Source organism: Pseudoliparis swirei, chromosome 13 (genome assembly GCF_029220125.1).
Source record: "Pseudoliparis swirei isolate HS2019 ecotype Mariana Trench chromosome 13, NWPU_hadal_v1, whole genome shotgun sequence".
NCBI classification, from domain to species: Eukaryota; Metazoa; Chordata; class Actinopteri; order Perciformes; family Liparidae; genus Pseudoliparis; species Pseudoliparis swirei.
In genome coordinates this window covers 13876968-13898362 of record NC_079400.1, presented here as the reverse complement: position 1 = coordinate 13898362, position 21395 = coordinate 13876968, and the positions used below count along the sequence as shown (strand labels likewise).

At 44.6% G+C, this 21395-nt stretch overlaps 1 protein-coding gene across 2 annotated transcripts in view; it reads right to left on the bottom strand.

Annotated features, from left to right (window-relative positions):
* Positions 1–20163, bottom strand: part of jmjd1cb (jumonji domain containing 1Cb) — an 89322-nt gene extending 69159 nt beyond the window's left edge. For both annotated transcript variants that reach the window (XM_056430106.1, XM_056430107.1), the window contains exon 1: positions 19759–20163. In XM_056430106.1, coding sequence (XP_056286081.1) covers positions 19759–19914 — 156 coding nt within the window. In that variant the 5' untranslated portion in view covers positions 19915–20163. The remainder of the gene's footprint in view (positions 1–19758) is intronic.
* Positions 20164–21395: the final 1232 nt, after the last annotated feature.

Here is a 21395-nt window from a genome sequence, read left to right as displayed (position 1 = left end):
GATGCATGTGTATGGTGAGGAATAAATCACAGTCCAGCGGGAATAAAGGAAAGATTCAACTCTTCGTCTGAGTGACAGTCGGTGACCGACTCTTCCGTGCCCCGTGAGATGCATTTAAGGGTAGGTTGTTTTCCTTCAAGTGAACTAATCCATTAACTAGTTCTCATCCCCACTGAACCATCTGTTCAGGCTTCTCCTGGTTTAAATCATTCCTGATTAAAGTGATGGTGATTCTGCTTTATAAAGACGACGGCGTGCCGGGCCGAAGTGTCTGCAGACCGGACTCACTGCAGCCTGGCCGACCTCTAGCTGGACGTGTCCCGGCTGTCACCTACACCGTTAGCTGTTGACCCTTTAAAGGCTTCTCTCTCCGCCGCGGTGTCAGCCGAGACAGAGGACAGCTGGAGGCCGACGCAAATCCTGCTCACAGCTTCGCTTCAACTTGATATTTGGTCTCATGTCTTTAAGGTGGCAACCTACAATGTGAGGCTCCAGCCAGCTATATTATATACAGATACACTACCGTTCAAAAGTTTGGGGTCATCCAGACAATTTTGTGTCTTCCATGAAAACTCACTTTTATTTATCAAATGAATTGAAAATTGAATAGAAAATATAGTCAAGACATTGACAAGGTTAGAAATAATGATTAATATTTGAAGTATTAATTTTGTTCTTCAAACTTCAAGCTCAAAGGAAGGCCAGTTGTATAGCTTATATCACCAGCATAACTGTTTTCAGCTGTGCTAACATAATTGCACAAGGGTTTTCTAATCAGATATTAGTCTTCTAAGGCGATTAGCAAACACAATGTACCATTAGAACACTGGAGTGATAGTTGATGGAAATGGGCCTCTATACACCTCTGGAGATATTTCATTAGAAACCAGACGTTTCCACCTAGAATAGTCATTTACCACATTAACAATGTAGAGAGTGTATTTGTGATTAATTTTATCTTTATTGAAAAAACAGTGCTTTTCTTTGAAAAATAAAGACATTTCTAAGTGACCCCAAACTTTTGAACGGTAGTGTAGATATATATCATATATATATCATATATATATATATATGATATATATATATCAATTATGGAAATCTGACTAGTTTGTCAAGTCCACCATGCTGTAATGCTACATCTATTTAGCTTGTCGATTCCACCATGAGTTTATCCTACATCTATCCAACGTGTCGTGTCCACCATGCTGTAATGCTACACAGGTAAAAAGCACATTGTTATCGGCAGTAAACTGTGTAGCAGCAAAGCATGGTGGAATTAAACTACGGAAACCTGACTAGCTTGTCGATTCCTCCGTGCTGTAGTTCTTCAACGATGTAACTTGTCAATTCCACTTTGCTTTCATGCTGCACAGGTTCCAGAAAGTTACAGCAGCGCTGGGTCTAGTCTCTGCTTCACTCCCCACCGGAGAAGGACGAGCTAGCTACCAAGCCAGCCGTGACGCCACCATGACAACAATCACCTTTTTTATTTCGTCAGTCCAATGGCCATGGACAACAGTTCCATCGTTATGAGCGATGCCGGCCAGCGTTGGATGACGGGTTTGAAGTGAATCCGTCTGACGCTCATATAAATACGTAATCGCGCTTACATCCAGGAAAGAAGTCTAAAGATGTGCTTTCTCAGGCTCCCGATCACAGTGGCATGGTTCCATCACACGTCGTGTTGGTCGGGGAGGGAGCGGAGGCAGAGAGGACGCGGCCCACCGGTTCAATGACAGCTCCGGACTGAGCTGATGGTGTCTGGGGTCGGGCCGGGGACGACGACTGACATGGTGGAAAACAGCTTTTTGTGATTCTGCAACGGTTACGATCACCTGCTCTGACAAGGTCACTGTGTGTGTGTGTGTGTGTGTGTCTGTCAAACAAACATTCACAAAACATGCGCACGGGAGCTTCAGCGTAGCTTCAGCGTAGCTTCTATATTTTTACCAACAAAACAACACACCCGTGTAAATAAGTCTAAGAATACGAGCGTGCATGTGGCGCGTCGGAGCTGCGGTGCTGTCTGTGTTCGGTCGGCTTGTTAAATCTGGATCTCAGTCTGATGTAAATGTAGCTCCGGCTTAATTACACAGCACACGAGGCTCAAACCTCGCCGAGCTATTCAAGCACCCAGAAGTTTAAGAACGCTCTTGCTGTCACAGCCGAGACCACAGAGTGAGATCCACATTCCAACAAGGGCACCGAGCCCAAAAAAACATCTTCAAACTGTTGTTGTCCAGTTGTTGTTGCTGTTGTTGTTGTTGTTATGTATGTTCCTTCTCTAAGTTCAAGCTAAAGAAGCAGTGTTTGTTTGTTTTGGTGCGGCTTCAAAACCAACCAGAGAAACAGAGAGGAGCTGTTACTCAACCCAAAACTGTTTAACGCAAACACCAGTGTGTGTGTGTGTGTGTGTGTGTGTGACATTGATCCGGCGGAGCAGCAGGACACATATTCTTGCCGTGTCAGGGGAAAGCTGGTCTCTCTTGTGTGTGCAGTGAGTGACCTCACTCAGCCTCCAGGCTGAAGACGTGTTGCCTCCCTGTTTGTTTTCCTCGTGCCACATCAGTGAAGAACGCTTCCAACTCATACGACACAAACCCATTGTGTTACCGCACCCCTCGCCTTTTATTTAAAGAAGGAAAGAAGGCAATCTGTTCGAATGAACGTAATTCAAACCTTGTTGTTTCTTGCTTCCAGAAACAAGGCCCAGAAAAGGCCTGATGGAAAGAAGAGTATAGATAGATAGATAGATAGATATATACTTTATTAATCCCCAAGGGGAAATTTGTCGAGACAGTAGCAGCAACACACAAGAATAAAAAACAAAACACAAAATATAAGAAACAGGGATGAAAGATATAGAAGTGTACAAGTAAGATAAAGTAAAATACAAAACAAAATATATATGTAAATATACAACACACATGCATACACAACACACAACAACACTGACAAATCAAATACAAAAATATTAAATATAGACAGAGGATATACTGGTGATGAAGATGAATGGCTATTAATTTATTCAGCGGAGAGAAGAAAATGACATTTGTAAATCTGCTAAATATGTGTTAATCGTTTAATTCTTTTTGTTGCATTTATTTCCCTAAATAATGCAAACAACACTTCACAGCGTCGCACTCCTTCCCCCTGCCTGAGGGCTCGGAGTGTCTCCGTCGTGTTAACTTTGCTGTTCCACATGAACCCGTCTCTATGACTCATGCCGGCTAACACAACATTGACAACGTGACACTCTCCCCAAAGCGCCGCCTCGCTGCGGTTGGAATTTTTAAAAAGGAGCCGTTCAGACAAGGTGAGCCGTCAGCTGCTTAAAGAGACGCCAGCGTGCCAAGACTCTAAAAGTGCTCGTCATAGATTTGTCAGCATGAATGTCACAGCGGTGATAAGGACTCGTGTTGTGAGCATGAAGACCGAACGATGTGGGAAGCAGCGCAGCAGAGAGCATTTATAAAACTGGAGTTTTTATGATTATTAAGCACAACGATGTCCTTTTATTTCACTGAAAGCTGTCGGTCACAATCAAGAACACGCTGAAGACTCCTTCATGTGATGACTCTGATGCTGCTGATTATGAAATGAGTTATGAATATAATGTTGTCTCTTTTATGTCTTTTAAAAAAGCAAGAGATTCCCACATCTCCTCCTGCAAAGGTCACATCCCATGACCATGCGTGTGCACTGGGCATGTGCGTGCCGCTGGAAACAAGAAGGCGGATTGCAGAGAAAGCTTTTCTTGTAGTTCCTATCATAAAGGTTCTCGTTTGATACTTAAAACCAAACAGAGATAAACTTGGTGAACAGAATAATTTGTTAAAATGTTTAAATATCAATTGTCCTTTACGGGGGTCGAGCCACCGATCCTCTGATTGAGCGACGGACCTGCTGAACATGGACCCACAGTCGCCGTCGCCCTTTGCATTCGAAAACAGTTACAAATCAATGCGTGACATCGTTGTGGCTCAGGGGTCAAGGGTCAACAGACACTCGCTCGTTCCCTTCTGTTTCGCCGTCCATTGTTCTCACACGTTCGTTACCAACGGAAGACGTCGAGGTCGAAATCAGCATCGATGAGAGAAGGGAAGGTTCCTCGGCGTTCGTAGCTTTACCACTATACTTCTTCCAGAGCGGAAGGTGGAACCCGATGTTCAATCGGCGTTTGGTTTGTTCGTCGTGTAACTTGCGTACTTCAGTCACAGCGCCTCCGTAGTTATTTGAACCAAAGCGCGGCTCTCTCCCTAAACCTAACCAAGTAGTCTTTTTTGCCTAAACCCAACCGAGTAGTTTCCTGTGAAGACGGAGGTATCTTTTGAAAAGGCCGTATGCAAGTAACGAGTGCAGATGGACACGCGTTGGTGGCTTCTGTTGAAGTAAAGCACACACAACAAAGAAGAGTAGCTCTGTGTGGGATAGCATACCCGCTCCCTCACTGCTCTCCCAAACATGTCTCTCACAAAGGCTCTCCTCCTCTCCTCCTCCCATAACCCTCTCTTGCTCTGTTTAATAGGCTGTGTCTCTCTTTCACCACTGTGCCCCCCCCCCCCCCCCCCCCCGCTCCTTCCTTCTCTCTCTCTCTTCCAGAGATGGTTTGAGGTCAATCGGCTCACGTGTCTCCGTCTCCTGCTCCAGCATGTGGGTTAGAAATTCCACCATCCCACCGTTTCAAATTGCATGTTTCCTGGCTCCAAAAGAGCATATGCACACACACACACACACACACACACACACACACACACACACACACAGTTTGCCTCCTGCAAAATGGAGCACATGCACGCACATGCATATTTTTCACTGCCATGTGCACTTTTTACATATGCATGCACACACACAATTACAAATACAAACACACACACAATAGAATAGGGATCATATAAGCAGCAACCATTCAGTCGTTGTGACAGGACGACTATAGATTATTACTAGATGAAGGCCTTTAAATAATTTAATGTCAGTTTATAGCCATCATATATCTATTAATTTTGATGACTGAAGTTGTTCACTTTGGTAAAATTGACAAACTGGCAGTAAGTCCTGTCTGTCGGTGTGGAGCAGACGGGTCCTTTGGAGGAACAGAGGGAGGAAAAGAAAAGAAAAGCTACTTTAGCGTCATGAATTATGGACGTGCGACTAGTGTCATCGCGGTCGGCTGGTCACCGGGCGGCTTACAGCCTGACTGAAGACGATGAAGGGCGGTCGGGTCACAATGCACTTGCATCGCCTTCAAATACGCATACGTACACACTTAGCGAGCAACAACGTTGGCGCAGGAACATTTAAGGTGGGCTGGCCTTTAAGGGGGACCAGCTGTTCCTAAGTGTTGCCAAGTTTAAAATATATATTATATATGTTGACACAAAAACACCCATTTACCATACACCCCGGTGAAATGTGAGAAAGGTATGAAAAAGAGAACCGCCACAGACCGGGCCGGAGAGTGGGAGTAACTATTGTGTTACAGAACGTAACTAGACATTTCAATATCAAAACATATCCAGCTCAGGTATCCTGGCCATGTCCCTGAATTAAAGCAACAGGGGCCAGTGTGAATGAAAGCAGTAAAAGCAGAGTGATAGTTGCCGTAGGAGTTACTGGCCTTAACACCAGTTGTCCATTAAAAGACTTATCTGTCGCTGACGCTTTTATCCAAAGCGACTTCAATCATGTTCCATCCTCACACCGCAGACACGGCTACAGGGAGCAACTCAGGTTACGTGTCTTGCTTCAGGACTCAGGAACTAGGGTGAGGATTAAACCGCCAACCCTGATTGACAGACGGACCTGCTGACCACTGACCCACAGTCACCCGGAGACAAAGATTATGAAAGAGCTTCAACATGTACGTCTCCACAGAAACTCATTGGTCTTAATGGTGTGTTTTCTGAAACACAAAGAAGCAGCAGACACGTTGAACATCTCTCTCTCTCTCTCTCTCTCTCTCTCTCTCTCTCGGCTATGAGGCTCTATAACAGATCACCTCTTGCCAGATCCTAGTGCAATAACTGTAATAATAACATAATAATTATTACCACTGTACACATTCATATTTACACTATGTTGAACTGCACGTCACACATTTCATTTACACTACACACATACACACACTTTGCATTTTGCACACTCTGTCTATATTTAATTTAATTTTACACTGCAGTCATTAGTATTGTACTGTGTATGCATGTTGTGTATATATATATACATATATATTTTATTTTGTATTTTATATTTTACTTTGTATACTTTGCACAGTCATTGTATTATATTTGTGTGTGTGTATATATATATACATAGATGTTTCATTTTATATACATATCTATATATACTTCATTTTATATTTTACTTGTATACATCTATATCTTTTATCCCTGTTTTTTATATTTTATATTTATATTTTATTCTCGTGTGTTTAGTTTATTGGTGCTGCTACTGTGATGACAAATTTCCCCTTGGGGATTAATAAAGTATCTATCTATCTATCTATCTATCTCTGTCTCTCTCTCTCTCTCTCTCTCTCTCTCTATCTATCTATCTCTGTCTCTCTCTCTCTCTCAGTCTCTCTCAGTCGTGCTGAAGCTCTCCGAGGGCTGTGAAATACTACAGGAAGATGGCCTGCGGGGTCGGGGGGCTGGACAACGTCTCTCCGTGCTTTGGTGCAGTGACTGTTATCAGACGAAGGCTGTCGACCAATAAGATGAATGGAATACAACACAGAGAGATTCAAAGTGTTCCAACCTATAAGGAACGAGGATTCAAACGTCACTGTTTTGGCCCTCAAGCACAATTCCCATCATGCTTCATCTTCAACCACAAGTCGGTTGTGAACTGTGAGCACTTGAGTTGAAAGGAAAAGCTGGTGAGTTTAGAAATGTCAAATAATCCTTGAGGATCGTGTCGGGAGATTAAGGAGGGTCTGTTCAATTGAATTGAATTCAATCTGTTGCGGTCACATGGGGAAGAGCACACACACACACACACACACACACCGACGAAGAAGGGGTGATGAGACACACGGATGGAAAGACAAACACACTGTGAACAAGCAAGAGCAGCAGTGTGTGTGTGTGTGTGTGTGTAACTTTGGCAGTCTTACAGACATCTGCTGTGAAGGTCAAGTTTCAGTCCGTATGGAACCAATCAATGGATCCAGCGCTAGAACTCCCCCCCCACCCCGCCTGCATTTGCTACACGCGAACACACTGGCAACGAAGTATGAGTGTGCAGACACAAAGTTATCATGCATACACACACACACACACACACACACACGCATGCTTTCACACAAGTGTGCTCTGACAAACCCCATAAATATACATGTGTGCACACTTGGAAGCAGCCGGGCCCGACACATGTGTGCAGAAGGAACCTTGCCCTAGATTCTAGACGAGGAGCGGTCTCGTGTTACAACGCGGGTCTCACGGGCGCAGCGTGTCGGGGCTGAGCGTCTGGCGGGCCCGGCATGCTGCGGAGGCTCACGCTGCACATGGACTTCTACTCAGTGACCTTTGTGCCACATGCTGCCGCTGCTTTGTCCACATGGTAGTGTCCCAGGGTTGTTGTTTTGTTTGTTTTGTTCTTTGGAAAGCCAGATGTTTCAATTGGGCTGCGTACAGACCAGATTGCAGAGCTGGTTTGAGACGCGAGTAGCTTCTGGTTGAAGCCCGGAAACAAGAAAGGACAACCACGTAATGAGAGAGGGGGAAATGTTCCCATCCTGAGACACTTCAGACAATATCTCAAGGTCTTGACCTTGTAAACCATTCGTTGTTTGAATCCAGGAGAGGGGGGGGCATATGTTGTGCAGGTGGTCGACTTGGATGATGAAGTCATCTGACGACGATGATGTAACGAGAGAAGAGAGAACACGGAGACCATGTTCTCCTGGAACGTCAACACAGACTTTGAACTTCACGGGACACGACCGCACGCACACAAGCACACACACACACACGCACACACACCTGACATGTCAGAGTGCATTGTGGCGCTTGTAGCTCCAACGGCAAACGACACAGGCGTATGACAGCGGCTCGACCTTTGGGCTCGGGGGGTGTGGACGGCAGAGGAAAAAATAGAAAAAAAGCAAGCCGCGTTCCCAGAAACACCTCTGGTCTAATAATAGATGGAGCAGTGAGGTGTACAGCGGGATAATGACAGTTCTGGCTTCGTTGGGCTTCGTTCGGGCCGTTCAGAACAAAGACATTACGCACAAACCAAGCCTGAAATTAAACACATTATAATGGAGAGAATGGATTTTCTCTCCATTCACAAGTTTCCCGACACCACAGGACTCGACGACTACAGCCACGCCTCACTACACAGGTGTGTGTGTGTGTGTGTGTGTGTTCAGAATCAGGGCCAACACACTGGTGTTTCAAGGTGTGTTCTTCTTGAGTCTCATATTTTCTCCCGGCCTCGCTCCAACACTAGAAGAGACTGTACGTGTCTGTGCTGTGTGTGTGTGTGTGTGTGTGTGTGTGTGTGTGTGTGTGTGTGGTCTACGTGTGGCTAGCCTGAGTGATATGAGAGCCTTGGAGAGACACTTTGCTGTGAGGATGGAGAGGCGATGGCTGAAGCTGCAGAACGAGCTGCAGAGCTCCGTGACTGCTGCCACTGAAATGACTCATCAATACATCAATGAATGTTCTAATATATTCAATCATCTTCTTTAAAAACAAGCCAATGTAAAGACATGTCAGATCCGATCAAATTGAAAAGTGTCGCTGTGACTTATCGATTCATTTAGTCTCCGTACTTCAGAGCAACCCTTTCCCTGGACTGGACAGTATCTTTACTGCACTTGAGATGGTTATGACATGGATATAAACGTCATCAGCGGACTGGTATCAGGAGAGATCATCAGAAGTATCTTTGCATCAGTGTGGGGGCGAGGGAAACGAGTGGGAGCGTTTACGGACGCGAACAACAGCAAATGATCAGCCAGAGTCCAGAGCGCCAGGTGGTAGCAGCCGCTCTGCAGACACACAGCAGGCACATGTACGTAATGCACGTTTTGTTTTCACACAGTGTCCATTATAATTAGATTACACAATTAAATTGTACAATTATGGAATACAGTTCGAAGCCAAAGCAGAGGAAGAGGTGAGGCCGGTGAGATTGACTGCATGTAGACGTACATGAGTGTGTTCTGGTTTTTAAGTCTCTTACGCCATCTTTGATTCTACTTTCGGGGAATAACATGTGATCGTAACAGTACTGGGGTTTCAGGCCATCGGCCTGCAGGTGTGTTTTGACCCCTCGCCTCCTCAGCCATGGTTGATCTGGATCTACAGAGAATGTTCAGGACCAGAATATGGAGAAGACATACGTAAACGCAGTGTGGAACAACACAGCAGAAGAAGAATACCTGGACTTTATCAATTGATTAATTCAATTCAGTCAAACAACAGAAAATGTGTCTGCAACAACTTTGATAAGCGATAAATCGTTGAAGTCTAAATCAAAAAGAAGCCAAACATGGCTCGATGCTTCTTATTTCTCCAAATTGAATTGAAGACGTCGCCGTTGAAAAGTCCAAACTGAAGAAGCGTATGAGTTGCAGAACTAGGTCACACGAGTGGATTAGTCAGCAAAGGGAATCTTTCCTCCTTCAGGTAACAAGAGCTAACTTGTTTAATTGCGGCTCACATTCCAGCCGAGACACGTCACATACCTCGTCTCCTCACCCGGGGCGGAAGCAACGGGAGTTTCAGCTTCTTAATCTAGCTTCAATATGAATATCGGGGATGCGTTTAAATGATCACATCGTTATGGTTCGACTAGAATATCTACAAAAGCATTCGAGAAACTACTCTGGTTTATCAGGATTAAAATCTGCAAGAAGTTGATAAATGAAACTGAAAAAATTGCAATAAGTAATAACTTATAATCAACTAAAGATTGTATAATGCAATAATACAAACAAAACAAATGTTTTAATGAATTCAAATCTACAGAGGACAGTAAGTACGTTATGAGTGTTGTTGTACAATGTTTTACAACTAATAATAACTATTAAATCAATAATAATTCATTTGTTTCTATAGTTTAAGAAAGAAAGAAAAACGTTCCAAACTGTATTCCGAAAGTCAATAACGTGATGTCACGATCCAACAGTATATATAAAATAAAAAAACACCTTTCAATTTGCATTGATATTAAACTCTTTTTTTCTGTACGACGTGGATTAATAATAGTCCAATTGTTAAAATAGTCCGTGCAACATTTATGTCAGCAAAGATGTGTTGAAGGGAAGGTTAACTCTGGGAAGAAATGAACACGGTGAACAGGGAAAGAATTTAAAAGACAAACAATAGCTCTACGAATGGAGATGATAATCATCATATTTAGGATGTTATTTTCGAATCTCAAATACACCCTGATAGTTGTGAGACGTTGCAATGCAACACACTGGTTGATGAGCAGCTTCCTGTTGGGAGGCAACAGAGTGACCGCATGTCATCAAACTGCTCTGTTGCTTCATTGTAGATGACTGTGTGTCGTATGTTCTTTCAAACCTTCACTAGATGTATAAACATTTGAAGAAGAAGAGCATTGTCTCTGGTCGACGCTGATGACGGCGAAGGAGCTGAACTGAGTTGTTTCAGGTCGTCGTAGTCAGGACATTTGTTTTCTCTGGAGTGAAGTGGAGCAGTGGAGCCAGGAAGCCCACAGAACCCAACACACCGGCTCCAGTTAACAATCACGCCTCTGTTCCCGATCCATTTCACTCCAAACGTTCTGCTCACGATTCTGATCTGCATGCCGGTATTGATCTCACTCTATAAGACAGTATTCTACTCCACTTTGCATAACAGCCCTCGTTTCCACTGAGACAGAACTCTGTTCCACGCCATGACGGCATCCTATTCCACTTGTTGTTGTACATGGCAGCATACTATTCAGCTAGGTTTTATACGGCCCGTTCTACTCCACGTGATGGCAATCTAATCCGCTTGATGCACAACGCCTTTCTGTTACTAGGTCACAGCATTATATTCCACCTCAAGGTACAGCTCTATATTTATTCAACTGTGTTCTATTCCACTCTACACAACAGCATTCTATTCCACTCTATACGACAGCGTTCTATTCCACTCTACACAGCGTTCTATTCCACTCTACACAGCGTTCTATTCCACTCTACACAACAGCATTCTATTCCACTCTACACAACAGCATTCTATTCCACTCTACACAACAGCGTTCTATTCCACTCTACACGACAGCATTCTATTCCACTCTACACGACAGCATTCTATTCCACTCTACACAACAGCATTCTATTCCACTCTACACAACAGCATTCTATTCCACTCTACACAACAGCATTCTATTCCACTCTATACGACAGCGTTCTATTCCACTCTCTGAGTATTCTATTCTGTTCTATATGACTGCATATACACGCAAATGTAAGAGTGTAATAGAATGCGATATAGATAAATACAATGCTATTCCATTTCTTCTTTTGGTAGTCAAGACATTAGATGATGTGAAGTCCCTGAACATGGAGGTAATCACTTTCATGTATTACATATTTTGTTTTTGATGCAGGGGAATTCTATTGAGTTCTAACACCATGTGTGAGGTGTTCCAGTTGGACCAGCTCAGTTGGTGGAATCAGATGAAAGCTGCTTCTTGTGCATGTTTATTCCATGTGGCGTCCTCTCGTGTCCTGCCGTGTCCTCTTGTTCTGTGCTGCTGTATTGTGCTGTAATCCGGTGCTGAAGGAGTTAAGTTCTGTGCAGTGGGTGAACTCAAAGGAACTGGCGTTCACGTGGCTAAGCCACTGTTGCTATGGGAGAGAGGCCAGACAGAGGAGAAAGAACCCCCTCTCTCTCTCCGTCTCTCTCACATTCCCATTTTCTCTCTCCCTCTCTCTCTCTCTCCCCCCCTCCTCTGGCTGTCGTTCACTCTCTGCCAGAGAGGCTGGCTGGCTGGAAAACCAAACGACTAATGAGAGTACACAGCTCGCCCTCGCTCTCCTTTCGCTTCATTTTTCACACAGCATTCACTCTCTCCTTTACTTCAGCTCTCTGAAACATTTCTCTCTGTCCCTTCCTTCATCTGCCCATCCCTCTCTCTCACTCTCTCTCTCGCTCTCACTCTCTCACTCTCTCCGTCGTTCTGTAATATCAGAAAGCCAGTGAGTCATGCACCAACAGCACAATGGCAAGCCAAATATGCCAGTCTGCATTTCAGCCCTTTTTCAAGACTAATTTAAGGACTAAATTAAAGGGACCACGGAGCGACAATAAGCCTATATAATATATGTGTATAACCAAATATAGCAACTAAAAGCAGTAGGCTATCAAAGACATGAAGCTTTGTTCAGTGGAGTGGACATCTAGCGCCGCGTTGAACTCCTCTAATAGGTAGTAATGCACTGCAGAGGAAACCATTAACATTACGCAATTATTACTCATGAGCCTTCATCTGCCAGAAGTGTTTCATGACTCAACCATTAGAGACTATTAAGACTAGACTATTGAGACTAGACTATTAAGACTAGACTATTAAGACTAGACTATTGAGACTAGACTATTAAGACTAGACTATTGAGACTAGAGTATTGAGACTAGACTATTGAGACTAGGGTATTGAGACTAGAGTATTGAGACTAGACTATTAAGACTAGACTATTGAGACTAGACTATTGCGATTAGACTATTGAGACTAGACTATTGAGACTATAGTATTGAGACTAGAGTATTGAGACTAGACTATTAAGACTAGACTATTGAGACTAGACTATTGAGACAAGAGTATTAAGACTAGAGTATTGAGACTAGACTATTGAGACTAGAGTATTGAGACTAGACTATTAAGACTAGACTATTGAGACTAGACTATTGAGACTAGACTATTGAGACTAGACTATTGAGACTAGAGTATTGAGACTAGAGTATTGAGACTAGACTATTAAGACTAGACTATTGAGACTAGACTATTGCGATTAGACTATTGAGACTAGAGTATTGAGACTAGACTATTAAGACTAGACTATTGAGACTAGACTATTAAGACTAGACTATTGAGACTAGACTATTGCGATTAGACTATTGAGACTAGAGTATTGAGACTGGCGTATTGAGACTAGACTATTGAGACTAGAGTATTGAGACTAGACTATTAAGACTAGACTATTGAGACTAGACTATTAAGACTAGACTATTAAGACTAGAGTATTGAGACTAGACTATTGAGACTAGAGTATTGAGACTAGTGTATTGAGACTAGAGTATTGAGACTAGACTATTAAGACTAGACTATTGAGACTAGACTATTGAGACTAGAGTATTGAGACTAGACTATTAAGACTAGACTATTGAGACTAGACTATTGCGATTAGACTATTGAGACTAGACTATTGAGACTAGAGTATTGAGACTAGAGTATTGAGACTAGACTATTAAGACTAGACTATTGAGACTAGACTATTGAGACTAGAGTATTGAGACTAGAGTATTGAGACTAGACTATTGAGACTAGAGTATTGAGACTAGAGTATTGAGACTAGACTATTAAGACTAGACTATTGAGACTAGAGTATTGAAACTAGAGTATTGAGACTAGACTATTGAGACAAGAGTATTGAGACTAGACTATTGAGACTAGACTATTGAGACTAGACTATTGCAATTAGACTATTGCGACTAGACTATTGAGACTAGAGTATTGAGACTAGACTATTGCAATTAGACTATTGAGACTAGACTATTGAGACTAGACTATTGCGACTAGAGTATTGAGACTGGCTCCTCGTCCTTCATCCCTTCCACGTTGACGTAGTGATTTTGACGATGACAGAGTTAAGTGTGCTACACCTTGGTGAGGTCACAGACAGGTACGGCAACATTCCGTCGGCCCCGGCTTTCTCCGCCAGTGAGGCGGGGAGCGGTTTGACCCCGGGGGAGGGCGTGAAAACCCTCTTAATGGGAGCGCAGCTGAAACAGTTCTGCTGGTGAGAGAAGCGATCAAACTGGCCTTCCTTTGAGCGACAAGTTTGAAGAACAACATTTGTATTTCAAATAAAAATCATTATTTCTAACCGTGTCAATGTCTTGACTATATTTTATATTCATTTTGCAAGTCATTTGATAAATAAAAGTGTGAGTTTACATGGAAAACACAAAATTGTCTGGGTGACCCCAAACCTTTGAACGGTAGTGTAGTCCATCAGTGTCCCGTGGTCGACACTCTGAGCGAGTGGCTTTCCACCAATACACATGTAGAAACTCCAGATAGTGAATCCATAAGAGCATTTCTTGTATTTTATGTGGATTTCATCCGGGGCAGGAGGGGTCAGCGGTGCTTGTGATGTGATGCAGATAACAGCCGTGAGTCACAGACACACGGCTGCTTTCTGGCTTAATCTTGACAACAACAACAAGAAGAAGACCTTGGCTTCACTGGTGAGGATAACCAACACGTCGCTCAGCGTAGCAATTATAAAGTCTCTCTTTATCGGTGGCGATAAACGCATGCTATCTGTTCACTTTGCACGTTAACACGTACTGCGCCTGACCTTGCAGCGCTTGTGATACCGATCTGGCGGAGATCCATGCTCACTGAGCTCTGACATCATTCCAGGCTGTACAAAGATAACCGAGTGTAATCTCCTCGAACTCAAAACATCAACAAGCCGACTGAAAGGGACCACTTACTGCGACTGTTTAGAAACAACCGCCCCGCTTCTCCCCAAGCAGAAAGCGAGGGCGACCCGGGCGTCTGCCGATCGGCCGGCGTGCGTCCGTTCTCGAGCCGCTCGCTTTCTTGGCCTTGAAAATTGTTGTCGCGCGCAAAGTGAGAATGAAGGTCACGGGGGGAAGTGGGTTCACGCGACGCCGGGTCAATACCGCTTTGTATTTCTGTTATTGCTTATTGATTCAACGACGTCTACGTAGAGTTTACACGGAGGACAAGTCGAACCATTCACCGTGAATCCAGAGTGAAGACAATCTGTCTCGGCCTGAGAGCCGGTCGGTGCTCAGCGCGCCTTGTTTTACAAGCCTCCGGTGCCATATTTTGGTTCTTATTAAGTTGCGTGGGTGCTCTCTGGTCAGTTTTCTAGACACTGTGTACTTGAAGCAGCGCATGGCGCACAGTGCACCATTCAGGTCTGACCCGGTGCTGCAGGAAACCACAGAAGTTGCAGAGAGTCGAACACAATAATGTATTCCCAGGGTTATCTAGGAAGCCTGCAAGCCTATAGGAGAATTTATGGCTGCCGTATGTAGCAGCGTGACGTGTGTGTGTGTGTGTGTGTGTCCATGTGTGGTGTGTGTTAGGAGAGATGGGGGAAGGGTACAGCCAGCCGACAACCCAGCCAGCCCATCCTGGCTTCAGATTACATTTTGTTTCCTTAGGCACCAGAAAACAAACCACTAACACACAGAGTATCCAGTTACCGCGCCGCCCTGAACGCCACACAGCAATGCTGCAGTCTCCTGTGCAAATATCAACTTGATGAACAACGACTGCTTTTAGTCCCGCCCTGAAATTCCTCATTGCTGCCACTGTTAAAGGCAACAAGCGACGCGAGGGGTCCACGGCGGCACAAAGACACGAGGGGACACGGACATGTAGGAACACACCTGAAGGTTACCCTGGGAGAGCAAACATGCCCGTGACCGCGCCGGGTCGATCCTTCACGCGTCCAGACCCGTCGACGTGTCTCTGTCGAGTGTGACTGCGCGGGATGAATAAACCATCGTGTCCTCGGGAGCTTAATGCAGCGTAATCACGGTCGTTGCTGCTATCTCTGGGATAGGAGGCATCACAATATGTCTCGCCACACTGCGGCGGAGGAGTCTGTTACAACAGCTGGCTGAGAGACGAATGAAACCAGGTGACACAGATGCTTGATGAACTACAATAATAATGAAGTCGTCCTCCGGGCCCATTTTTGGGGGGTTGTTGATATATAATTGACTGTAGTCTCTTGTCCTCAGTTATAACTGAATGCTATGTGACAAATAGTTACCCATCGGGTTACTTTAGGACATTGTGCAGTGAAATAATCACAATGACCAGAATTCAAACTAGATCAAAGCAATGTATAAAGGTACAGCCCGACCCGCATCGTAGTACTTGTCGGTACCGGCTCAGGTACAGGTGAAAGCCTCTCTCCTGCCTCGCACCTATTCTCTGGGTCTCTGGTTCTGGTTTTTTTGGGGGGCTCGAAACAATGCTGCCATTCGCGACGCGGGGCACGCTCACATAGAACTCTTGGTAAAAGGTTTTCGGAGCCGAGTGCACGGATTCTGTATGTGAAAGGTTCTTCCTCACTACGGGTCGTTTTCTGCCGATGAGCCGCACACAGATGGACGTCGAGCTTACGGCCCTGAAAGCAAAGTGGCAGCTACAGTACACACAAACACACACACACACACATCATACATCACACACACAGGGCACCGTGATAGAAAACAAAGGCTCCGATAGGCGATGACCTGGCTGCCGTGCTCTTTTCATTCATCGTGGCGGTTTTATGCCTAATGTGCCGGCGTGGGATTCTGCTGCTGAGCTGTTTCTTTTTGTTCTCTCAGCTTGTGTCAGTGTCTGCTCAGGCCCCAGAACAAGAACCCAGAAAGTGTGGCTGTTCTGGTGCTCCGTGTTCCGACCCGTCGGTGCTGCACACATTCTCCGCTCTCTCTGTTTTCAGTTGGCGGCTGCGCTGCCTGGGTCACTGTCGAGGAATCGACACTTGACCATTAATGGTGTCGTGCATTGGAGGACTTTCTGAGAAATGTGTTCTTCCTCTACCCTCAGAGTATTTGTGTCAGGTGTGTCAGGTCTCAAACAAGGATAAAGATCACTGGCAACATTTGGCTGACATGTGCTGGGCAGTAAACTAAACTGGATTAAGATACACAAAGATATGAAGAAAAGAAACAGCACTGAGCCTCAACCAACTGTTGCATTACATCATGTGTGCTAATTGTTCATAAGCTCATTGTGCAATGTGGACTCACTCTGTGGGCATTTAAGGCTGCTGAACTCACCCAATAATCAGTAATAAACCGTCTGGTGTGTAATAACAGTGCTTACAACATGCAGTGCACTGCAGCTACTGCCATCATATGTCCACTACACAAGGTTGACGCAAACAATAGGTCCAAAAATATGTCCACGTCTTCATCATTTAGCCCGCATCGCCGGGTCTAATCCAGAGAAACCCGAGCCATAAATACACTATTAAATACTTTCTGTGATCTGACATAGCAATAACAGTCTACCAGGTACAGCGGGCGTAGCTTCTTTTATACAGCTGGAAAGGATTCGTCGTCGTCTAATCATATTAGACGCATGTTAGATGCTTTCAGTACAGATACATCTGCATTATTTGGTTGGTAAAACGTCCAAAAGAAAAGAGTGGCCGATGCTCACGTCGTCACGTTGCTCGCTTTCTCCAAACCAACCGCCCGAACAGAATCAGCCCGCTGTTGTCTCAGACGAGGAAGAGCCTCAATGTGTAAAAGCTGCAACCGCGAAACAGTAACCACGACGACACCCAACTTTATGTTGTGTCATTTCGTTGTTTGAGAACGGTGCGTAACCAAGAAATGACCCGCGGCGCTCTTCAAAAGCCACCAGCCAGTGTGGCGCGTGGACCCCCTGTTGATTCAGACATCGCTGCTTAATGACTGGTAATCCCAGGATGATTTCTACATCAATTCATATTCACACGTAATGAATCATTAGCTTGAACTTGTTCCCAGACACAGCTCTGGACCAGTAAGCCTGAGGGAGCGGTTTACTCGTGCACCACTACCTCTCTGACCACGTACACTTGACAAAGGCCTGGCAGCTTGGCTTGACACACTTCTTCTAATCTAATCTCCAATCCCTCTCCACTACATTCACTCAGCTAGTTAAGCCCCTCGCTAATGAGACTGTGCCCCATTGTACGGCATTAAAGCAGAACACTGCTCACTGCCTCAATCACATCACACACACAGGGACCGATTCTACAAGGGAATTAGGGGAAGCTGGGATGCATGTAGGTTGTGCGATATTATTCGACATGGGCACATGAAAAAAATAAAAATACAGCGCAATCGAATCGTGGGGATTCGCTTCACCTTAAATGTTCCCGTCGCAAGAATGGACAGACAAATGGATGCGAGCGCGTGAGCAGAGTGCAGAATAACGGAGTGGAGGGCTGCGAGTCGGTGACACCTGGGATGCGTCCACCGTCTGCATCTCGCAGAAAGCACCAGGAGCCCTCGATAACATGCGAGATGGACCTGTGACGTGTGCTAAACCGACATGTACGCTTTCAAATGCACTAAATATATATATATATATTGTAACTTCTTTAAATGTCTTGAATGCATGCCATTTTTTACACGTATGGGAAGGATGTATTCTTTCTATCACGTCCGCCATCGGTTGACATTCATTTCAATTGTTTGAGTTGCATCTAATAACATGTGTATTAATGCAGATTAAGAACATGATATGCTAAATATTGCAATAAGCATTGCAATATTTAGCATATCATGTTCTTATATATATATATTCTCAAAGACATAACTACAAGGCTATGGCTTACTGTCTTCATGAAATAGCCCATATGTGCACACAGAAATCACACCAGCGATGTGCTGGGGTTTGGCCAGTAATCTGCACAGGCACATTTTGTGAACAAAAGAAAAACAGGGACTAGACTCACTGCTCAGTGAGACAGTACTGTGTGTTTGCAAGCCAAGGGCTCGTCGGGGCAAATATTTCATTGTTTGCTGGTTTTGGCACGTTATCCCATTAGGAAAATAGCTGTGTTTTTTTAAGAAGAGAGAGAGAGGGGGAGGGGGGGGGTAGACCAAAATGTTGCCCACATTTCGGCTCCATTGTGAAAAACAGTAATTACACTTAAAGCAGTAAAGGCATCTGCTCCACAAGTGACACCACGGAGTCGTCTTAAATGTGTAGACACTATTTGACACGCAGACCAGCTGCCCTTTGTTCAACGCCTGCAGCAAAGACAGTTTTTTTAGGTGTTTAAAAGTCACAGCATTCCTCAAATAAAAGCAGGCAGACCTGACTCAAATAACGTGGATTGTTACCAGACAACCACACGATCATGGGGATTAGCCCGGCGTGAGGTCTAGAACGCGACCCGGACCTCGGACCGTCAGGTGATCGCAGAGCACCGCAGATTGAAGCCGTTAGCCGCTCCAGACCCACATTCCTACACATCATGTTCCTGTTGTTGTAACAAACACAACACGATATCAGGTTAAAATTCCCAGAACGTGTCTGGGTGATTTAGTGGCTATATATATATTTTATTTATATATTTTTTTAATGACCACCTCACATTCAGCGTCGTGTTCCGCACGCGCAGCTCGCTGTGGTTTCCTCGCTTTTCGCGGGTTCCTCCAGGTGGAAATATGGAGGTCGGTCGGTCTCAGCGGCTGTAAAAATTGCTTCGTAAGTGACGGTTTTTTGATGTAAATAAGCGGAGCGTCTGTACTGCCGCTAGCTGTTCGCTTTCCATAACCCCCAACAGTCCACCTCTCGTTAACGAAGCGAGTCAAGTGGTCAAATATCTACCCACTTTGACTAAATACCGGACGGTCCAATAAGCCACGATAACTCAGAGAAAGCCAGTCAATAATGTCCGCCTGAAACATCGCCTCGCGAGCGAGCCACCAACGGCTGAGATTTCCCCCCATTTGCTTCGCGTGTAACAGACCAGAGAAGGAGGACACAAGTCAGCGTTTCCCTTACCGTCAGGTCGGGGTTGTCGCTGTCAAGGTGGTTCACGGCTCGTATGACCCCGGACCTCCAAGGCCACCGGCCGATGTCGCCGATTTCAGGCGGCTCGTCCCCGCCGACAGAGAGGAACCGTTTCCCGACCAGCTCCGGCCGAGCCTCGACTGCCATGGCCCGTTCGCTGGTCAAAAAAAAATCCCCCCTCTCGGAAAAAAAAAACTTCCCAACAACGACGCCTTTACAGACCTGTCACTTACGACATTAAAACCGCTATGAAGACTCCAACCGGAGAAAGAAAAATAAACAACATTTAAAAAAAGAGGAAAAGTTATTTCGTTTTGAGAAACGCTTCAAAAACCGAGGAGCCGGGGGATTTAAATGTGTAGCAGTCTCCACCCGCTTCAAGCGTCAGGCTCTTTTCTCTGCGCATGAAAAAACCGTGGAACACTGAACCGCATCACCACCGACATCCACACTAGTGTTGCTCCGCGGCATCCAGAGGCATTCACTGGCCGCAGCGCGGTTGTGTCCCTCCGCTCGGTGGAATCGTATCGGTACTATTCTTTGCACAATTATTCCTAAAAGTGGTCGTAATTAAAGGACTGCCACGACTACTACTGCTAATACCAAGTGAAGACAACTTCTGCTAATAATTACATTATGATAATAGGGCTCATATTTATGGAGGACTCAAAATGACTTAAGTATAAATAAATAAATGAATAAATATAGGAATAAATAAATAAATGCTTAAATAAATGTATAAATGAATAAATAAATGTATAAATAAATAAATAAATGTTTAAATAAATGTATAAATAAATAAATAAATACAGGAATGAATCAATATAAGTTATAAATCAACAGGACATCATTAAATAAATATATTTCTACATTTCTGTATTTCTTCATTATGTGTCCACACGTATTTCTTCATTTATTTATCCGTATATTCAAATGAGCTGGGGCGGTCCGAACCTCATTGTTGAACAGGATTGGTCAAATCAGGAGCACAGAAAGTAATCGATCCTAGCACTTGGACATGTAGACGAACAGCGTCACGGAATGAAATTTAAGGATGTTTTCAGTCGAGAAGTTCGTAGTTTAAGCATCAAATCTGTGGTCGGTTTATCGAGATTCAGCCTAATAAGGATATGCGTACCACTGAGCTCGGGCGCTCAGGCGCTGTGTGGGCCGCCGAGAGCAGCCTGATCTCGGCAGGACTTTTGAAATGCTCCGCTGGCTCTGACGTCTCCGGGCTAAAACAGAGATATAATTAGGTTTCGGAGGATCTAAGAGCACAACACTTCATATTGTAGCGACACCCTGGGTCAGGGGAAAGCTACGAGACGTTTTATAGTTATTACCGTTTATAGGAACAAGTACCAGGCTACTGTAAGGAGTATACGCCAAACGACAGTGAACACTTCGCTCCATACTACTGAGTAAAAATGCTGCAGTGAATTGGGAGTAAATTCATGAACAAGAACAGACCAGAAAGACCGTCTGGTGTCCGCGAGAGTCTGGACTACCAAGACCAGACTCAAAAAACCTGATGTACTGGTGTACTTGCTAACTTCACTAACGGTGAGCTGAGCAGCCAACTTCTTCATCATGTGCCAGGCAGAAATAGTAGAGCACAACACACCAGG